This window comes from Diceros bicornis, chromosome 26, assembly GCF_020826845.1.
Source record: "Diceros bicornis minor isolate mBicDic1 chromosome 26, mDicBic1.mat.cur, whole genome shotgun sequence".
NCBI classification, from domain to species: domain Eukaryota; kingdom Metazoa; phylum Chordata; class Mammalia; order Perissodactyla; family Rhinocerotidae; genus Diceros; species Diceros bicornis.
In genome coordinates this window covers 31,038,527-31,058,192 of record NC_080765.1, presented here as the reverse complement: position 1 = coordinate 31,058,192, position 19,666 = coordinate 31,038,527, and the positions used below count along the sequence as shown (strand labels likewise).

The following is a 19,666-nucleotide window of genomic DNA, read 5'->3' as shown; positions in this document are numbered from 1 at the left end:
TTTGCTCCAATATTTAGACCCAGGCTTGTTCCAAATAGGTTTTAAAGCGAAGAGCAGTTGAAGAGTCTGTATTCTGAGTCGGGTGTTTACCTCGGAGACCTCAGGTTAACCCACTGTACTGGGGGTTATGTATCTTCCCAGAAATGATGGATTCTGGAAGTAACCCGCACCAGGGGATCCCAAGGACAAACCAGGGGAGCTGGTCTCGGCAGTTTTTCTGAAAAACTATGTTTTAATTTTTAGTTACACAAATAATACGTGAAATTTTGCAAAATATTAAAACTTTGCAGACAACGCACAAATGCTCTTCTACCTTTGACCCCCATCCTAAGTTCCCTCAATAGAAGTAACCATTATCATCAGCTTGGTATATATCCTTCTGGATCTTTTGCTGTGAATTTATATGGATATATTGGCATGGGTATATGCATCCATAGAAAATAGAGGTTTTGTTTTTATTGGTGTGGGTTTTTACATAAATATTATCATGCTTAGTATTGATCTGCAATTGACTATTTTTTACCCGACTATATATTTTAAATATCTATCCATGTTGATGTATATGGATATTTAAAAATACTGAAAAACAAAGAAAAAATAATCATCCATATTCCCACCACCTAATATTGTGTCATTTCACTTCAAATCCTTTTCTTAACGTATATACGTTTTGTTAAAAGTTACACAGGTAATGGTATGAATATGTTGTCCTTTTAAAAATCCATTTAAAAATAATTAAACCATTACAAATGAAAATAAATCCCCCTTCCCAAACATCCTCCCTGGCTATAACTGTTATCATGCATTTGATGTGTATCCTTCCAATCTATCTCTTATACTTTCACATCTATACATGAATTTGTGTGTGTGTCTTCAATATATTTTTCACTTATATAAACATTACTCCATCGTATCAATATCATTATCATTATCAATATATCAATGATATCAATATCATTCTGCAACTTGCCTTTCTACTCCTTTTGAGGTTATTATGACACATATAGATCTAATTTATTCCATGCTATGAATATGTACATTTAAGTTCTTTATATTAAGTTAAATTGTTATATTCAAGTTTCTGGTTAATATCCAGTTGACACACCCTAACATTTGGGCATTCCATATTTTTTCTTCTCTTCAATTCCTCTTGAACCAAGTTTTCCTCCATTTACCTTTAACAAAAGTATCAATATGAAAAGATTTCATTGAACTAGGAGAGTTTGTTGCTTTTAAAGGAAATTTTTAAAAATACAGAAGCAGCCATCTATTGAGGACACAGACCAAGCATTGAAGGGGATTCAAAACTAAATGAGGAACAGTTCTTGAGATCAATAGAAGCATTGATCTAGTCATGGGGTTTTAGTACCAGGAGGGAGTGTATTTGTTTGTGAGTCGTGTGCAGTATTTTCCAAAAGAAAGTATCCCCATTGTGAAGAAAAATTGCTGGAATCTGCCTAATCCCACTTTTCTAGGAATTGCTTGACCAGCCCAGAGAATGGGTCCCTGGCAGCCACCTTCGTGCTGTGCATTCCTGCCCCACACCATGGCCAGTGGGCTCTGTGGTAGACATAGGACTCAGGTCAGATCAATCAGATTCTCTTTTGAGAATCTGAACTGAGACGTGGTGACTTTCTGAGTTGTTAATTTGACTGTTTTAAGTGTTGGAATCAGTTGTATTTCAGGTTGTTGGAATTAGTCTCTGATACTGACTGGATCTAGAGAGAAAGGGGGATTTGGGGTGGCCATACTCTGTGAGATGGATTGGAGAAGTAGAGAAAGCCAGTGCATGGAAAAAGAAAGAAGGATCGAATGAGACGAGCAGAGTCACAGAGAAATCCTAATGGTTTTCTGGCTGCCAGCTCAAGACCGTTCCCAGGGTCCAGTGGGACTCACATTCTTAGAGACATCCCTTTATCATTGTAATAAATTCCCCTTTTCTGCTAAAGCTAGTGCTACCTGGGAGGTGTCAACTGTCACCAATAAACACCCCTTGCATGGTAAGGGCTCAAATGAAGCTAGTGATATTTCTGCCAGAACATTCTGGAGCAATTCAGGTCTGTCCCTACTAGTACATACTGAAGGGGATACTTAACAGGGAGCCCGCAAGGATTCAGGCTGATTCTGGAAGGCAGAGCCTAGGGCCTCCTTTTGGGAGTGTCTTGCAGTCTTGCAGCCCCATTCCACAGTTGTCTTATGACATATGACAATCAGATGTGAAGCTATGAAACTAGTAAGTAGGAGAAGCAGAATGTTGCATCAGAACTCTTGGACCCACAGCTTTGGCTAGGAGGAGGGAGGGAAAGGCTGAAACCCTGATTATCCCTTGGTGTGTCTACTTCTCTGTACACCACCCCCACCCCCGACCTGCACCATGGTGGGCAAGCACCACATATCAAAACTGCCCACTTGTCCCCCACCCCCAATCTAGGGCCTGTCAGGTGAAGGATGTCTGTCTCTATATCATAAGCCCTCAGCTGTGGGCAGTGAGGGTGGGCATGGAGGCTCAGTCCTGGATCCCCACCATTCTTCACTCCCTTGCCCCTGCAATAGGAAAATTATCCCAAACCTGGTCCAAGACCAAACCTTTCCACATGAACCTCCTTCTGGAAAGAAATTAACATTCCTGATAAAATGCTTAAGCATTCTTATGAAATCTAATAACATTGAGATTTGTACTGGGAAACTAGTTTTCTTCCCTCCCAGTTGACTGTCATTTGTCAGTCAAGAACCTAGTGAATTTTAACTGAACATTCTTTACTTTTCTTTTTTATTTAATCCTTCTGTTGTCCTATAAAATGTCCCTATCAGGACAGAGGTCAGAAGAGTGGTCATCCTTGTGTGGGGTGGGGTGAGTGAGGGTGCATTGCCTGGGAAGGGGCCTGAGGGAGCTTTCTGGGGTGCTGCAAATGTTCGAAAATTCATCAAGCTGTACATTTAAGATGGTGCAATTTACTCTATGTAAAAGATATATTTTTTGAAAATATCCCTACAAAGTATGGATCTTTGAATTAACCTCTCAGAGGGTTTATACTTGCAGCAAGACTGTAATAAAATTTTGATATACGCTTGCAACAAAACCATCAGGAAAGTTTTAACACTTCCCTCTAATCTTCAGGGCCCTCTTCCTCTTTCTCTGCAAAGGCAATACTCTCTCTGGATGGGAATCTGTCGTTTTTGCCTTCCCAGAATCCTTTCCCCCATTTTCTGGTTCCAATATTGATTTTCCTTGGGGGAAACACTCCTCCCTGTGGTCTTGGAGGAACTGTCAATCAAAGTGGTAAGGGGGGCGGGGACAAGACCCAAATTAGGCCAATCAGAGAATTTATCCTAGAAATCTGAATCTGGACACCAGTAAAGATTTAGCTCAACAGCCGGGCGTGAAGTGAACTTCCGGGCTATTACCTTCTGCTTCCTAGATCTCCCCACTTGCCCTGCACCTCTCTTTCTGAGGCCTGCTTCTTTCAGTTTTACCCTCCATTCTGTAAGCCACTTCCTTCCAAAAAAATTGCTACTTTGCTAAAGTTACCCTGCGTTGATTTGTTAGTGCAACCAAGGAACCCACGTGATCCCCTAGGCCTCCCAAAAAAGAACTTTGTATTTGCAGAGACGCATTTTAGTTGTGTCCAGAGCACATACCCTTAGCAGGGCGACCAGAGCACTTTTTCTTGGAACAAATGCTGCATTGGAAGGAGAACTGGGACACGGGCGTGAACTAGGACTCTCCCTGGAAAACTGGGATGTGCCATCATCCTACACCTTGACAACTCAAAGGTCCATCCAAGTTGACAGACTGGAGTGAGATTTTCTGTGTTGAGTCAAATTAAGCCACAGACTCCACTACTGGTGGCACCCTTCCATCAATACCTTTAAATTTCAGCTTTGCAAACCCTCTCCTGGTGTCCCAGGAAGGTGCTGGTAGGTCATGGGAATAACACAGCAGCATTATCAGTTGGCATTGTTTATGTTGGAACTATGATGATATCTGATCTTCAAACCTCCAAGTTTCCTTCTTAATTAATGAAAACATTCTTGGTAAATGCTTTTGCTATGGGATCCCTTTAAGCCTCACTTTCTCATCTGTAATATGGTCACTATAATACTGAGGTTTGTTGTAGGGTTGGAGATAACTGTATATACCCAACCCAACTGATACACTATATATCATTGTTTCTAAGACACATTTTTTTTCACATTTTAATATCTCTAAAATTGACCTGCATCTTATGATCAATGGCATGTAGTTTATTTTTAGTGTCTTTTTAATACATAAAATAATGAGGCACCTTAAAATCAATGGTGTCTTAGATTCAATAAAATATAGTAGTAGGGGTTTGTGGGGAGAGAGGGAGAATCCCCCTCTGCCCTTTCCCTTAAGGTTCTTATGGCTGGCCAAATAATCAACAAGACAGGTTAGCAGGAGAAAATAATACCAAGTTTAATAACATGTATACATGGGAGAAACTCAGAAATGAGAAACTCCTCCCTCTGTCTAAGCTGCTTGCTTAAGTATTGTAGCTGAAGGTGAGGAAGGTATTGGGGGTGGGTAATGGTCTGGGACTCCAGAGGGCAAGAAGACAATTCTTTTCAGGGTCATCTATAGATAATGTGGTCAGGGAGAGACAGAGTTTTTTGATAAAAGGGGCTTGGTGCCCCTCCCATTGTAACATCTATTCCACATTATCATTACAGCCATCATGATAATAACTCCTTCCTGAAATAGATCTCCCACCTTAAAGTCTCTAGGCAGTTTGGGAGGGGAAACTCAAATATTCTTCCTGAGTTTTCTGAGTCTTTATTGTCTTCAGCTCGAAATAATCCGCATACCAGAGTGGTGTTTCCTGGGGTAACTTGCCCTGAGCACCATCAGTTTCACTACATTAATTACTATAGTCAGTTTTTAACTTAGCAAATTTAATTTAGTATTTTTAACTTAGTAAACATTTTAAATTCTTAATTTTATAATTTTACCAAAGTTGTACATGTGTATAACATAAATTCTACAAGGCTTGTTATCAAAATTAGCTGTATGCCTGCTCCTTCTACCCAGGCAACCACTTTCAAGTTTTAGCTGATTCTTCTGGTATTTATCTCCATATGTCTAAACAACATGCTTATATTGCTGCTTTTTTTTTTCTTTCAGTTTTAGGCAATCCCTATTAACTTCCTACTAAGAAAAGACTTAACCACCCACCTCAACCATCACAAACACTCCCCTCACCGCAACCCTCCTAATAAAGTCATATTACAATTTCATTTGAGCGATAATTAGTAAATGTTCTTCACTAAGCTTGGTCTTAGCTATATACTCAACTATTATTATTTTTCCTTTTCTGGAAAATATTGTTTACTTTATAGTTAATAATTGCCTTTCTCTTACCTAGTTTCTATGAATTCATCCCTAATTCAACTTCAAATTGTCCATCCTTGCTGCACAGGCACATGAGGTATTCTATCACTTTGGCTTCTTGAAGGCATTTCTCCCACAGCCCCGACCTGGGCCGTAAACTCTAGATTTTTGGCAAAGCCGCCATGTTGGGGTCACCTTCACAGAGGGACTGACTTTGCCTCATGCTTCCACTGGACCCTGTGCATTCTTTGTTAGTTCCCGTGACACTGGTCTTGTCACCAACTAGGTGCCTAGAGAAACTCAAAGGTGGGTTTGAAGCAATTAACTGTTTTTCCAAGTTGTTTCTTTTCCTTTTGTATGTTAAGGAGACATAACCACCAGCCATCCTGAAACTGGCCAAGCGAGGCACTCAAGGGAAATGTAACCACCAGCCATCCTGAAACTGACCAAGCCTCACCACAAGAGCTACGCCCATTACCTTTGCCTTATTTCTAATACAAAGATCTCTCCAGGAGGAGCTTAGGGCTCATTATGTGGAAGCATGTTCTCCAACTGAGCCTGTGCAAGCGAATACCCGCCTCTCCCTCTTGAATATTCATTCCCCAACCAAATAAAAGTTGCTGCTTTCCTTTGTTCGGGGACGCCATGACTTTGGAAATGATTCCTCATGGCCTCATATTTGCTGCAAATACACTTTACTTTGTGAGACAACTTCCACTAGTGTAGTCTTATTTAACTCACCAGGAGGCGAGCCCACTTAGTTCCGTAACAGTCCTCTTTTGATGGACCAAATCCTCCAGTATCTTTTGGAGAAAGAGTTCATGGGAGGTTACATTTCTGAGAATTTACATGTCTGAAAATATCTTTATTCTGCACTTATACTTGATTTATAGTTTGGGCATATCATTTTAGTTAAAGAGCATTTTCTCCAGAATTTAGAATTATCTTCCCATTTCCAAGGTTACTGTTGAGATGTCTCATGTCATTCTGATTCTTGATCCTTTATGTGAAACTTGTTCTTTCCCTTTGGAAGCTTCCAGGATCTTTTCCTTGTCCTCAATGTTCTGAAATTTCATGAAGATGAAGCTTGGCATAGGTCTAAATTTACCCATTGTGCTGGGTACTTGATGGGCCCTGTTGTCCCAGAAACACACATCCTTCAGTTCTGAGAAACTTTCTTGAATTTTTTAAAAGATTTTCTCCAGGGCCGGCCCGGTGGCGCAAGCGGTTAAGTGCGCGCGCTCCGCTGTGGCGGCCCGGGGTTCGCTGGTTCGGATCCCGGGCGCGCACCGACGCACTGCTTGGTAAGCCATGCTGTGGCGGCGTCCCATATAAAGTGGAGGAAGATAGGCACCGATGTTAGCCCAGGGCCGTCTTCCTCAGCAAAAAAAAGAGGAGGATTGGCGGATGTTAGCTCAGGGCTGATCTCCTCACAAAAAAAAAAAAAAAAAAAAAAAAGATTTTCTCCACTCTACTTTGTTCTGTCTCAAACTCCTAAGTTAGGCTCCTAGACTTTTTTAAAAAATGATTTTCTTTTGTTTTAATTAAGACGATTATATTTTTTTCTCAAGATACTACTTAATATTAAGAGCTCTAATTCTTGGGAATTTAGTTTATAATTGGGAAAACTAAAACTGTGCATGAAATAAGAAATACAAGTATGTAGGAAGAGAAACAGCTGGATACCTCAACTGGCTCATAAAAGGAAAAAAACAAAGTCTTACTAGACTTATAGGTTCCTTTGGGTGATCTGAAACACTGAGAAGTATGTCAAAGTAGAAGCAAAGAAACCAAACCTTTTTGGAACCCTCATTGTATTACAGTAAAAGTATTTGCTTGTTGCTAAATGATTTGTACACTGGTAGGACTGAGTTACATTTCTTTATATTTTAATCAATATAATTGAGTAAAAATGATATCTATATCTACATGCCAGTTCAATTTATATTAAAAGCCTGTATGAAAATTTTGACTATGAAATTAAGATCTTAGAATTCTGGTCCCAAATTTTAAAAGGCCAAGGAAAGATCACGTAAAAAGCTACACTTACATAGTCTTAGGCTGTTCTTAGCTAATTTCTCCACAAAGCAAATATGGTAACAATTATAACTGTTCCACTATGGAACAGTTGTGCAGTCCAGACTTTGTCTGTTCCTCCAGCTCCTAGAATTTTCTCTCCTATTTTTCATCTTGTATGTTTTTTGTTCCACTTCCTGGGAGATTTCTCAACTTTTCTTTTCCAACCTATTAAGTTACTCATTTTTATAAGGGTATATTCAATTTACAAGAGCTCTTTTTGTTGTGTAAATTTTTAGAATTGAATCTGGCTATTTTCATGGATGCAGTATTTTATCTAAGCATATTGATAGTTTTTTGTCATTTAACGTTTCTTCTCCTGGCGTATTTCTGTTTTCTCCAAGATGCTTTCTTCTGTTGGTTTAATCCGTCTTTCATATGAAATGATTTCCTTACATATAGGTCTTTGGCCAGCTGTTCAAGTTTAAGAACAGAGCTCTGATAAGTTGTCTGGGAATTTCTGTGAGTGTGGGTGGGGCTTGGTGGCTGAGGCCTTTCCTGTGAGGTGCTCCAGCCAGCCTGTTTCATTAAGGGGAAGTACCTATAAGTCTTTTATCGTGGGTTGGTCAGATTCTCTAGGGATTTCTCCAACTGTCTGTCAAAATCAAGCTGCCAGTGCCTGGGAGCGCAGGAGAAAACGGCGGCTAGTGGAGACTCTATATCCCATATGGAAACTTGCACTTACCCCTCCTTTCAGTAGAATAGCTTCTTCTACTGTGCCTGGTGTCCCAGGCTTTGGCAGGGTGATGGAGAGGCAGCTGGCTGGCTACACAGGGGAGGTGAGCAGGTCTAGTGGTCTGATGCTTTCATAGTCTTTCAACCGACCCTACATTTTCAGCCCCATTTCATTCCCTCTTCCAGAGGTTGCTGGCGTCAATTCTTCAGCCTTTTGGGGGTTCTTCGATGATGAAAATTGGGTTGTTTCTTAGATTTCTCCACTGCTTACTTAGGATCCATCCTTCTTGGGTCCACTAATTGAATTACACTCCACCAGCTTTCCAGCATCCAAAATTTTGTTGCTGTTGACAACTCTTCCTCTTCATCCTCGTGGGCTTATGCCGTTAAGAAAATCTCTTTCCTGTCCTTTTAGTGGGGATTTAGGAGAAAATGGACCTAAATGTGTATGTTTAATCTACCATGCACAGTCATGCTAATGTTCAAATTTCTTAAAATTAAAAAGCCATTAGCTTAAAACCAAATGACCATACCAGTAACCAAGATTTTCTCAAGCTTTGGATCACAAAGCATCTTTACCATGCATTATCTTCTTTGAAGCTGATGATAACTCTGTAATGGTAAAGATTATTCTTTCTGTTTTATAGATGAGAAAAATCAAGAAAAAAGAGAGATTCACATACTTTATCTAAAGCAAACAGAAAACACATGGGCCAAATGTAGAAGGCTTTTTTAAAATTACAATTTATTAGAAATGCTAGAAATCAGGAGACCTTGTAGTAAAAAATCCAATTTTCAGCAGCTCTTGAAAAATCAGAAAATGGGGCAACATTGGGCCGACGCCCCTCATGGTGACAATCACTCAGAGCTGAATCTTGGCTGCCTATTTCAGATGTGGCCTGAGCCCCACAATTCACCTCCGGCTCCAGCAAACTACTGATAAATATATGGCAAGCAATAGGATATATTAGCATATGAGGAAGCCATTTGGGGTAAAACTAATTCAGTCTGAGTTTGTTTTTCCAACAGGGCCTCTCACCTGCATTGTGTATCTGCTTTGCCATGTCCCTAAGAGAAGAGTAAATGCCCTTAAGATAAGGATGCAACTTCCCCCCACATTGGCAGTTCCTTAAGGATAAGCATTTCTCCCTAGGCTAGGATTTGATTGCTGCAGTCATCCTGTGACCACCCAGCTCAAGACAACAAACCTGACACCAGCCACGCTCATTGAGACAGCAGACCTGCTCCCCACTGCGTCCATCAATAGCTATTCTAGCAGGGCAATCTGGCAGGGCGAGCTTGTGGCTATTGTAAAAGGGACATTGCAATCATATGTGATACACGCTCTTTGATGATATATAACCGCTCTGTACACCCCACTTCTTTGGTGCCCTTCCTTTCTTAGGGAAGGAAGGCCCCAGGCTATGGTCCTCAAAAGTTGGCTCATAATAAACTCACCCCAATTTTGATTTATAGATTGCTCATGGATTATTTACGTCGACATTTCTTCACTCATTTGTTACCAGGAGACATTTGAATTTGAGACCAGAAAGAAAGAAATCACTTTATTTGGAAAGACAAAATGGAACTTAACACATATGTAAAAATAAATCTATGACACAAGCCACTTCTCTGGGTCCCAGCCTGTGTCCACCTTGTCTAGGTTAAATGGTTACCTCAGAGACTTAGAAACATGAATAACAGGCACAAATCCGTGCAGAGTATGTGCATATTTTGTCTCCTTTCCCCCACACAAGCTGCATACACTTGTGTAAACATTTGTTGATTTGTAAAACATGTCCAGTACTGCAGACGAATGTGCTGGGACAAAATGAAATAAGTCACTAAAATAGCAACAAGGGTAGTTTACATGGCTTAGTTCATCAAAGCTGCATTTGATGATAAATTCCCACAATGCCTCAGGTGAGGAGGAGGGAACAGGGATAGTCAGAAGCACTGGGGTTTGGGATTATTTTTTCTTCTTCTATCCATAAAGCCTGCTTTTTGGTGTTGTTTTTTTTTAACCTATAGTGAAACTGAAAAGAATATTAAACTCCAGTTGAACTTTAAATTTTATTCCCAGGATCTCTAAATAACAGCAGCTCTCAAACCCGAGCTCCAGTTTAGCCACTAACTGGCAGTGTCACTGTGAAAGGTCTACCTTTCAGAACCTTGGTTTCTCCATCTGTCATTGAAGGTAGCAGATTATATCCCTGACTCTGCTTATCTCCCGGACCTTCAGCTGCTTCCTGCACTTGAAGATAGTCTCTGACGGCTTCCCACTTAGGCTGGAACGTCCTGGGCCTTTTTTGTTGTTGTTGTTTTGCATGCCCAGTAGTTGTGGAAAAAGAAGACGCCCTAACCAGCTTTAGAAGGCATAAAACTAGGTTTTGAAGGTGGAATAAGTTCTTCAGCTGGTTCAGAAGGATCTCAACATCTTGCAGATCATTTTACTCTCAATGGTCCTTAAAGAAGCATCTGCTTAGCTATACATCCAGGTCACCCCAGCCTCCTGCAGGAGAAGGGGACCACCTGCTGACATTAAGGCTATGTGGGGGGGTGGGAGGGTGGAATTGCAGGGGTGATGGTTCAAGCCAATCCAGACAATGAATCATCAGCTGGAAGAACCAGAGCCACAAAGAGTGAGTGCAGTGACTAGGGCTGGCTCTCCATTTGTTCACACATTTATTGAGCGCCTACTCTGTGCCAAGGCACTGTGTATTTGAGCCCTGGAGGTCGAAAAACTGACATAGCTCTTGCCCTCAGGGCTTAGGACTGAGAGCAGAGGTCGGCAAACTACAGCCCAGGCAGGCTGTTTTTGTAAATAGAGTTTTAATGGAACACCAGTCACGCTCATTTGTTTAGGTATTGTTCGTGATGCTTCTGCACTACAATGGCAGGACTGAATAGCTACAACAGAGACCATATGGCTCGCAAAATCTAAAATATTTACTATCTGGTTCTTTACAAAAAAGTTGCCACCTCTGTGTTAGAGAAAAGCATTGACATATAACTAAGAAATGAGACAGGTGGTCAGGGAACATAAATTATTTGCATAATAAAATCTGAGAGAGAGAGGAGGCTGGCTGAATTAACGACAAAAGCATGAATTATATGAGGCTTGAGTCCTTTGAAGAGATAAATCACAATAAAGTTGCTCCTAACTTACGTTTAACACATGCACCAAAAATGCAAGCCGACCACTTGATCTGGTGTAAATGAAAAAAGGGTGATCAGTTCCAACTTCTTTCTAAAGGAAACTGGCTGTGATGAGTCTGTATACAAAAACGACGGATACTGTCACTTATAGGTGGTCTAAAGGATTTTTCAAGGGTCATTTTGACTCTGATTGATTTTTCCTTTAGGGCACACTCTGACCTTTGGAACCTAATGCTGGCACAGGTTTCACGACTTCACAGCACTTAACAGTAAAGTGTTCAAGGATCTGTTTTAATGAACAGATAAGAATGGTGTGTATGTTACGATCTGCTTTTTTTATGTTTTGATTTTTAAACAAAGAAAGAGAGGCTGCATTAGCACCTGGGGTTGATCAAAGCAGACTGTTTTCTTTGCTATTTGAAACACCAATTGAAATCATCACACTGATATTAAATCTGAATTCTTTTTAAAGAGAAAGCTCATTAAATACAGATAGCCATAGCCTGGCCCTAGGGAAACTACTGGAATTAATGAGTGTTTATAGTTCTTGCCCTCTCATTCTCAAACAGCTTAGACAAATCTCAAGGGGCTGCTGCTGAAAGCATCCTGCTGCAAATTACAAGAAAATCAGCCTAGCTTCAAGCAGAAAATGCCAAAGATGGGGTTTGGGGAGCAGATTCTACATGAAAACATCAGATGCTAAGAAAATGTGGAGGAATACTGTGTCAGGGGTACTTCAGTCACATTGTGGATGCTGCCACTGAGGTGCAGAGTACATGTCTGCTTGGAGGAAAGGCTCCAACATTCCAAGCCACTGTCCTGTTATATGTAAAAGTTTTGAGGCGCACCCACTTCCACACTAGCTGATGGAGGAGTTAGAGGTAGTAAATGTATGCATACAAAAATCACACCTGTTTTATAAAGTCCACTGTAGAAAGCATGCTTAAAAACAGAGTTTGGCTGTATTCCAGAAAATCAGTTGCATTTTGGGAAGGAAATTAAAACATTAGAAAACAGTCAGTGTGCAGGCCCTCCCCTACGGCAGAACGCGGCATGGGTATTGTACAATCTCACATCCACAGAATAGTGCCATGCATGCTTCCAAATACTCTCAGAAAGAAGCATGTGGATTAAGTCATGACAATACACACCCATGGAAAGCTAATGTGCAGCTCTACATTCCCCATCCCGACTCAGGAAATGCAGGCCCTGTGGGCATAAGATTTCAGTCCAGCCTGAAAATGCTGGTGAGCAAGGCCCTAATATTTTCCTTCCAGAGCAGAAAAGCACTTTCTTACATCTCATGACAAAACAAAACAAAAAGAACCTCAAAACGATATGTTGATTCATTAGGCTGCTTTTTCAATCCCCATTCCCCCAACATGCTGCCCTAGCAGACAGCTATAGTGTCTCTGCTGGTAGCAAAGATATTTTCAAGAGTCAAAAAATGAAATACAAAAGCTGATTTATAACACATTAAAAATACTTGCCCCTCCCCCCCAGAAAAACCCCTAAATAAGTAAATAAGTCTTTCTTTTCACCCCTCCTAGCCCTTTTGCTTGGGACTGGCCAGCAGTGCTTTTCCCAGCAAGTTATTCTTCCATCTGGGCCCAGGCCTCTTCCGCCTTCTGATAGTACTGGTTGGCCAGCCGGCCCTTCATGGCTTCCATCGCAGCCTCAGCTGCCTGGGTGTAGAAGTCACCTGAAAGAGAGCAAAGTGGGGCATGAAGAAATGAACCACCTGTTGTTTTCACCAGCCCAGTGTCCCCTGCCACCGCTCTGGTCCCTGGGAACAACATCCTGAAGTTTCTTAAGGAGCCAAACTACTCCTTATCCCCTCTCCCTCCATGTGACCTGAGTGGGACGCTGGGTAGGCATGTGATTCAAGCCTGGCCAATCAAAGCACACTTCCATTCCCCACCAGGCCTCCGGGATTGGTCCAGACTTAGGTACAGCCAATCAGAGTAAGCCATCTCAATGAGCACAGTGATTGGTTTAGAGGTGGGTGGGTGATTCCATTTGAGCCAATGAGAATCAGGCTGAGGACTTTTGTAGGACTAATTGGGGATGTATGAAAGTGGAAGAAAGAAAAGAGAAGAAATAAAGATTATAAACAGCCTCATGTCAGGACTGGAAAAGTTTTGCCATGAAATGAATTTGTGCAAAACATACAAAAACACTTGGTTTTCAGAGCTTTTTGGATTTAGAAATTTCAAGTAAGGGATTATAGATTTGCATTATTATTTGCTTAATTTTTTTATACAATCTCAAAAAAAAACACAAACTTAGCCTTATCCCATACCTGTGAAATCAGGTGTTCAGTATGTTTATTATATAACAGAAAAAAATATATATAATGTGTACATTAACTGATGAATGGATAAATAAAATGTGGTATATCTATACAATGGAATATTATTCAGCAATAAAAAGGAATCAAGTACTGACACATGCTACAACATGGAGGAACCTTGAAAATATTATGCTAAATGAAAGAAGCCAGACACAAAGGGCCACGTATTGTATGATTCCATTTATATGAAATGTCCAGAATAGGTAAATCCATAAAGACAGAAAGTAGGTTAGTGATTGCCAGGGATGGAGGGAGGGGGAAATAGGGACTCACTGCTAACAGGTACTGGATTTCTTTTGGGCATGATGAAAATGTTCTGGAATTAGATAGTGGTGATGGAGGCACAACACCCTGAATATACTAAAAACCACTGAACTGTACACTTCAAAATGGTGAATTTTCTGTTATGAAAATGTCAACTCAATTTTCAAAATTGAAAAAAAAGAAAAAAACCCCAAACCCCTAATATATAACCATTAAAATAAAAATGTTCCTCTGCATACCAGCTCCATAAAGCCTCTTCCTAAGCCAGCACCATATGGGTATCCAGCCTGGCAAAATACAGGGCCAGTATGATTCTTTCTCCCCACCAGTGCAGAAAAAAGAGACTCAGCCTTGCATCTTGCCATAATTTCCAGTGAGACAGGAATCATGACCCTCCCTGTCCAGTCCTGTCCCACCCCAGGGGCAGGTCTGCCAGACCTTACCTGATCTCTGCGGGTCCTTCTCCAGCCCGCAGCCTCCCGTGAATAGCATCTCGGCCTCCCTGGCCAGCAGTGTGTACCGGGGCTCGTCTTGCATCCCATCGTATTCACCACCCTCATCACAGTCCGTCATCTCCAGGGCAGTGTTGTACCAGTGCAGGGCCTCCGGCCAGTCTCGGGACCTTGCCAGGAGGTACAGAGGGAAAGAGGGAGGTTACCACAGCAACAGAGCAGGAGGGAGGAGGGCCATCCAGCAGGAGGGGAAGTCAGGGATCCCGGTGGAGCCACCACCTATGGTTCATGACCCACAGACCCCAATGCCACCACATCTAAGGGGCATCATTCACATTGTAGATTTATATATTAAGACAGCAGTCAAGTAGCTTTCCCTAGCAAAATCGGTATATTACAACAATCTTCCAAAAGATGAAAGTAGAGCATCTTGAGGAAGGGGGGCATTTTTCTACTTTGCACAAAATTACCCTATGGGCTAGCATTAGCAGTGGCTGGTATCCCAGTCAATCTGCCCTACGACGAATAGGATAGAAGGTGGGTGGGGAGCCCTTTGCCAAGGCCTAGAGAACCATCTGCGCTCTCAGCAATCTTTTGGCCCCATCTTATGCTCTGCCTGTGCTGGCTGGCTCTGGCTCTCCTCCAGCACAATGCAGGGCTTACCCCAGAAGAGCTGCCTTCCCTCTTCTGGCTCTGCTCCTTTACCCTCAACTCTTTCTCTTACTGCAGCACACACATGGCCAAACCATCAGGGCACACCCAGGTCCCAACCAAATCTGAACACCACAAAATACAGCGCAAACAGGGCAAACAGCCGGCACTTTCTCTCTGGGGTGTACTAACTGCATTACCAAACATGTGAGTAACTATAACACATCAGGAAAGAGCAGAGAGAGACACAGATAAGAAGGTCTGTGGGTCTCATGACACATTCCACGAGCAATAGCTATAATATAATGACTTGCTGTCCTCTCCCTGTTGCCACAGAGGGCCCTATCTAACCTGGCTCTGCCCCATCTTAGCTCCTGTTAACCTCCCTCCATGCCAGACTTGCTGGACGGCTTTCTATTCCCCAAACACGCCAGCTCCTATCTGCTCCTTGATCTCTGCACCTGCTGCTCCCACTGCTTGGAATGTTCTTTCCTCAACCCTCAACCCCAATGTTCTTCCTTTCCACCCCTGGCTCCTCATCCCTCCAACCTCAGTTCATACATCATCTCTTCAATGCCATCCTCAAACACCCTATTTCTTACAACTACTGCAATCTGTAATTCTCCTGTTTGCCTATTCACTTGTTTATTATGACCAGAATGTAAGCCCCAGGAAGGCAGGGACCCTGTCTGTTTTGTTTATTGCTGCATTTCCAGGGCCTGGCAAACGGCACAGCCTCACTAAATGTCTGTTGAATGAATAAATGTAAACAAGTGGCTGGCTGGGATGGTGTTCAGGAGATAACTTTAACTGCATTTTATTGATTTATTTATTTGTGTGTGTGTGTGTGAGAGGAAGATCAGCCCTGAGCTAACATCCATGCCAATCTTCCTCTTTTTGCTGAGGAAGACGGGCCCTGAGCTAACATCTATTGCCAATCCTCCTCCTTTTTTTCCCTTCTTCTCCCCAAGGCCCCAGTAGATTGTTGTATGTCATAGTTGCACATCCTTCTGGTTGCTGTATGTGGGACGCCACCTCAGCATGGCCGGACAGGCGGTGCGTCGGTGCCGCACCCAGGATCCGAACCCGGGCCTCCAGTAGCGGAGCGCACGCACTTAACCGCTAAGCCACAGGGCCGGCCCCTAACTCCATTTAATTTTATAAAAAAGGGTAATCATTTGAAAATTATTGGTGACACAGCTAACAAACTAGGGTTTTAACAGTGGACTGGAAGCCACTAAAGCAGATGATCTCACCCCTTTCAGCTCTGACCCTGCTTGGTCTTAAAGAGCAAAGTAGAATTGCCCCAAAAGCATTAAATGGGAAAGAGAGGAGGGCCTAATCTCTCTCCACCACCCTCACCTGACTCTATACCCAGTGGTTAGGGTGCCTACCCCGCCTTGGAATTTCCAGTGACTTTTCCTTCCCCTATTAGATGGTAACTTCTGAGAGGGTCAAAACCCCTTGACCCAAATTTGGGCCTGCATGGGGCCCTGCCTTACCCATAGCTGGCCCTTAATTAATGTTCCCTGAATGGAAGAGGCTGGAGTTGCTTGGAACGAGGAAGAAGAATCAGAAAACGACTATAGCAGAAGCTATAATAAAAATTTTCATAGATTTAACTACGTAAATATTAAAAACCAGTGTGTCCCCAAACCCAATAAACAATAGTCATTGTGTGGCACATATGCCATCTCCTGCCCCCTCCCCTCACTTCTATGGTAGCCACCTCTGAAAAAAATTTTTTTAAAAGCAAACTCATAGGCCAAAGAGTTAATAGCGTTATACATAAAAAATTCAGACAAATCAACAACAAAAAAAACTATCATTTCAAATAAAAAGAAAAAGTAGACAAAGGACATGAAGAAAAACCACAGAGGAAAGATTTTTTTTTTTAAGTACTTTAGATACAAATATTCACTGCCCAGCTGCCCCTAGCTCATGCTGTGCTTCTCCACTGACTCAATGGGCACCATACACATTGGCATTTGATCTGACACAATTATGTCGTGTCTTTTGTCTACCTCCCCTCCATGCCAGTATACTTCTGAGTCCACTAGGAAGCAGACCAGTAGACAGTCCACTGGAGGCAAGTTGAGAAGACCTAACTTTTGGCTCTGCCACTTACTAGCTATTTGACCATGGGCAAGTCCCTTCACTTCTGAGAACTACAGTTGACTCATCCATAAAAGGGGTCCCAAACTACCTGCCCTGTCTGTATCCAAGACATGTGTTGGTTCATTCACTCAAACAACTACTGAGCCAGGTCCTGCACTAAGGCCTGGGACTATAGACATGCAGGAGACCCAGTGAAATAAAATCACAGATATGAAAGTGTGGTCCAAGGGAACGTTACTGTTACACAGTATGTATCTGATAAAATTTTGGGCTGCATGATACATAATATAGGCAGGATGTCATGTATCCAGACATTTTAGACCCTGAGAGTTTGATACGACGGAGCCACGGTCCTGACTTTCCTTCTTCTAAACCCAGTGAAAGGGAGATGAGACCTTGACCCAAAGAGGGAGGAACTGCCAGGCTGCTGTTTAGACAATGAATGTGCCCACCCTACTCCCTTCCAGAAAGCCACAGGCTCTTAAGGACAACAGAGGGTGGCCAGGACCCAATGAGGGCCACAGAGGGTGAGCGATGGGTGCCATTATGAGTTCAAATCCCCCAACTGTCCTCTGCTTCTGGACTTCTGGGACCTCCCACTGGCCAAGCCAAGATGAAGCTGCCACTCTCCTCTCCTCCCACTGCAGAAACCAGTTCTGGCATCTCAGCCCGAGGAATAACTGAAAACGTGTTGGCACCTGCAGAGTCACAACCTTCAGGAGCCTCAAAGCCACTCTGGAAAACTCACACTAGGGCTGAGCTCACCCCTGGAGCTTGCTCTCTTCCCGCCCCTCCCTCTCAGAAGTGAAAAATAATAAAAATCAAAATAAAAGTAGGAAGAGTAAATTAAAATCACCCATCATCCTACCATCTAGGGATGACCACTCTGGACTTGATGCTGCATATCCTTTCAGACTCTGTCTCAGGCAAATCTTTACATATAACAGCTAAGATGCCCGCCATTTATCTCACTCTCTATGTGCCAGGCACAGTGGGAATTACAGGCATCATCTCATTTAACCCACAAACAACAACTCTAGGATGCAGGTTCTATAATTATTCCCATTTTACACAAGGAAGAAACTAAGGCCAAGGAGGTAAAATAACTGGCCCCGGGGAGTGGACTGGTGCCGGGGGAGCTGAGCCCAGAACTCAGCTCTGTACTGACACAGGAGGGGAACCTCCCACCGGCAGCATAGGTTCCCACCAGCTCCACCTGGCGACAGCCACAGTACCTGTCTGGGCTAAGGTTCTGGCCAGTGTCAAAAGCCCGTGCCACCAGGATCATGGACTGTCTGTCACCAGCTTCAGCTGCCTTCAGTAAGTAATCGAATCCTTTGGTTTTATTCTCTTCCGTCTCCTGTCAATACAAACCAAAGAGGGGGAGAGAAAAGGAAATGAGGCTTGCACTGGAGGGGCTGCCAGGCTCTCACGAATCAATCTTCTTCTCATTTCTTGAATTGTTTTGAGAGCTGCCTTGCAGCTGCTGCAGAAATGCTCATCGTGAAAAAGAAAAGGCCTCGTACCCTGTTGCAGTGAGCCCCTTGAGGGTTTCCTTCAGGCAGGGAGAAACGGAAGCTCAGCTCACTCCTGCTCACACTCCTCTCTCTGCTCTGGCTCCTCCAGAGAGCCATGTCATCTCTTGCCTCCAACAGGGCTCCTTGCTTCCATTCTTTTTATTTTTTTTATTTATTTATTTTTTTTTAAAGATTTTTATTTATTTATTTTTTCCCCCCAAAGCCTCAGTAGATAGTTGTATGTCATAGCTGCACATCCTTCTAGTTGCTGTATGTGGGACGCGGCTGAGGCCGGAGAAGCGGTGCATCTGCGCGCGCCCGGGATCTGAACCCGGGCCGCCAGCAGTGGAGTGCACGCACTTAACCACTAAGCCACGGCCAGCCCTCTTCCATTCTTTTTAAAATTTTTAACAGCTTTATTGAGATATGATTCACATACCATATAATTAACCCATTTAAAGTATACAATTTAATGGTTTTTAGTATGTTCACAGAAGGTGTAACCATCACCATAATCAATTTCCTATTTTCATCAAGCCAAAAAGAAACCAAACACTGTCACCTCCCAATTATCCTATCCCACCCAGCCCTAGGCAACCACTAATCTACTTTTTTTTGTGTGTGTGAGGAAGATCAGCCCTATGCTAACATCTGCCAATCCTCTTTTTTTTGCTGAGGAAGAGTGGCCCTGGGCTAACCTCCGTGCCCATCTTCCTCCACTTTATATGGGACACCGCCACAGCATGGCCTGCCAAGCGGCGTGTCGGTGCGCGCCTGGGATCCGAACCGGCGAACCCCGGGCCGCTGCAGCGGAACGCATGCACTTAACCACTTGCGGCACCGGGCTGGCCCCACTAATTTACTTTCTGTCTCTAGAGATTTTCCTATTGTGGACATTTTATATAAATGCAATCATACAATATGTGGCCTCTCGTGACTGGCTTCTTACACTTAGCAGAAAGTTTTCAAGATTCACTCATGTCTTAGCATGTACCAGTACTTCACTATGTTTATGGCCAAATAACATTTCACTGCACGGATATACCACATT

General features: G+C 42.7%; 1 protein-coding gene across 3 annotated transcripts in view; it reads right to left on the bottom strand.

Moving 5' to 3' along the window:
- Positions 1-12,203: 12,203 nt before the first annotated feature.
- The window catches only part of EEF2K (eukaryotic elongation factor 2 kinase), a 59,044-nt gene continuing 51,581 nt past the window's right edge, over positions 12,204-19,666 (bottom strand). For all 3 annotated transcript variants that reach the window (XM_058569918.1, XM_058569916.1, XM_058569917.1), the window contains 3 exons: positions 18,334-18,458; positions 14,321-14,499; positions 12,204-12,962 (listed from right to left, as the gene is read on the bottom strand). In XM_058569918.1, coding sequence (XP_058425901.1) covers positions 12,853-12,962; positions 14,321-14,499; positions 18,334-18,458 — 414 coding nt within the window. In that variant the 3' untranslated portion in view covers positions 12,204-12,852. The remainder of the gene's footprint in view (positions 12,963-14,320; positions 14,500-18,333; positions 18,459-19,666) is intronic.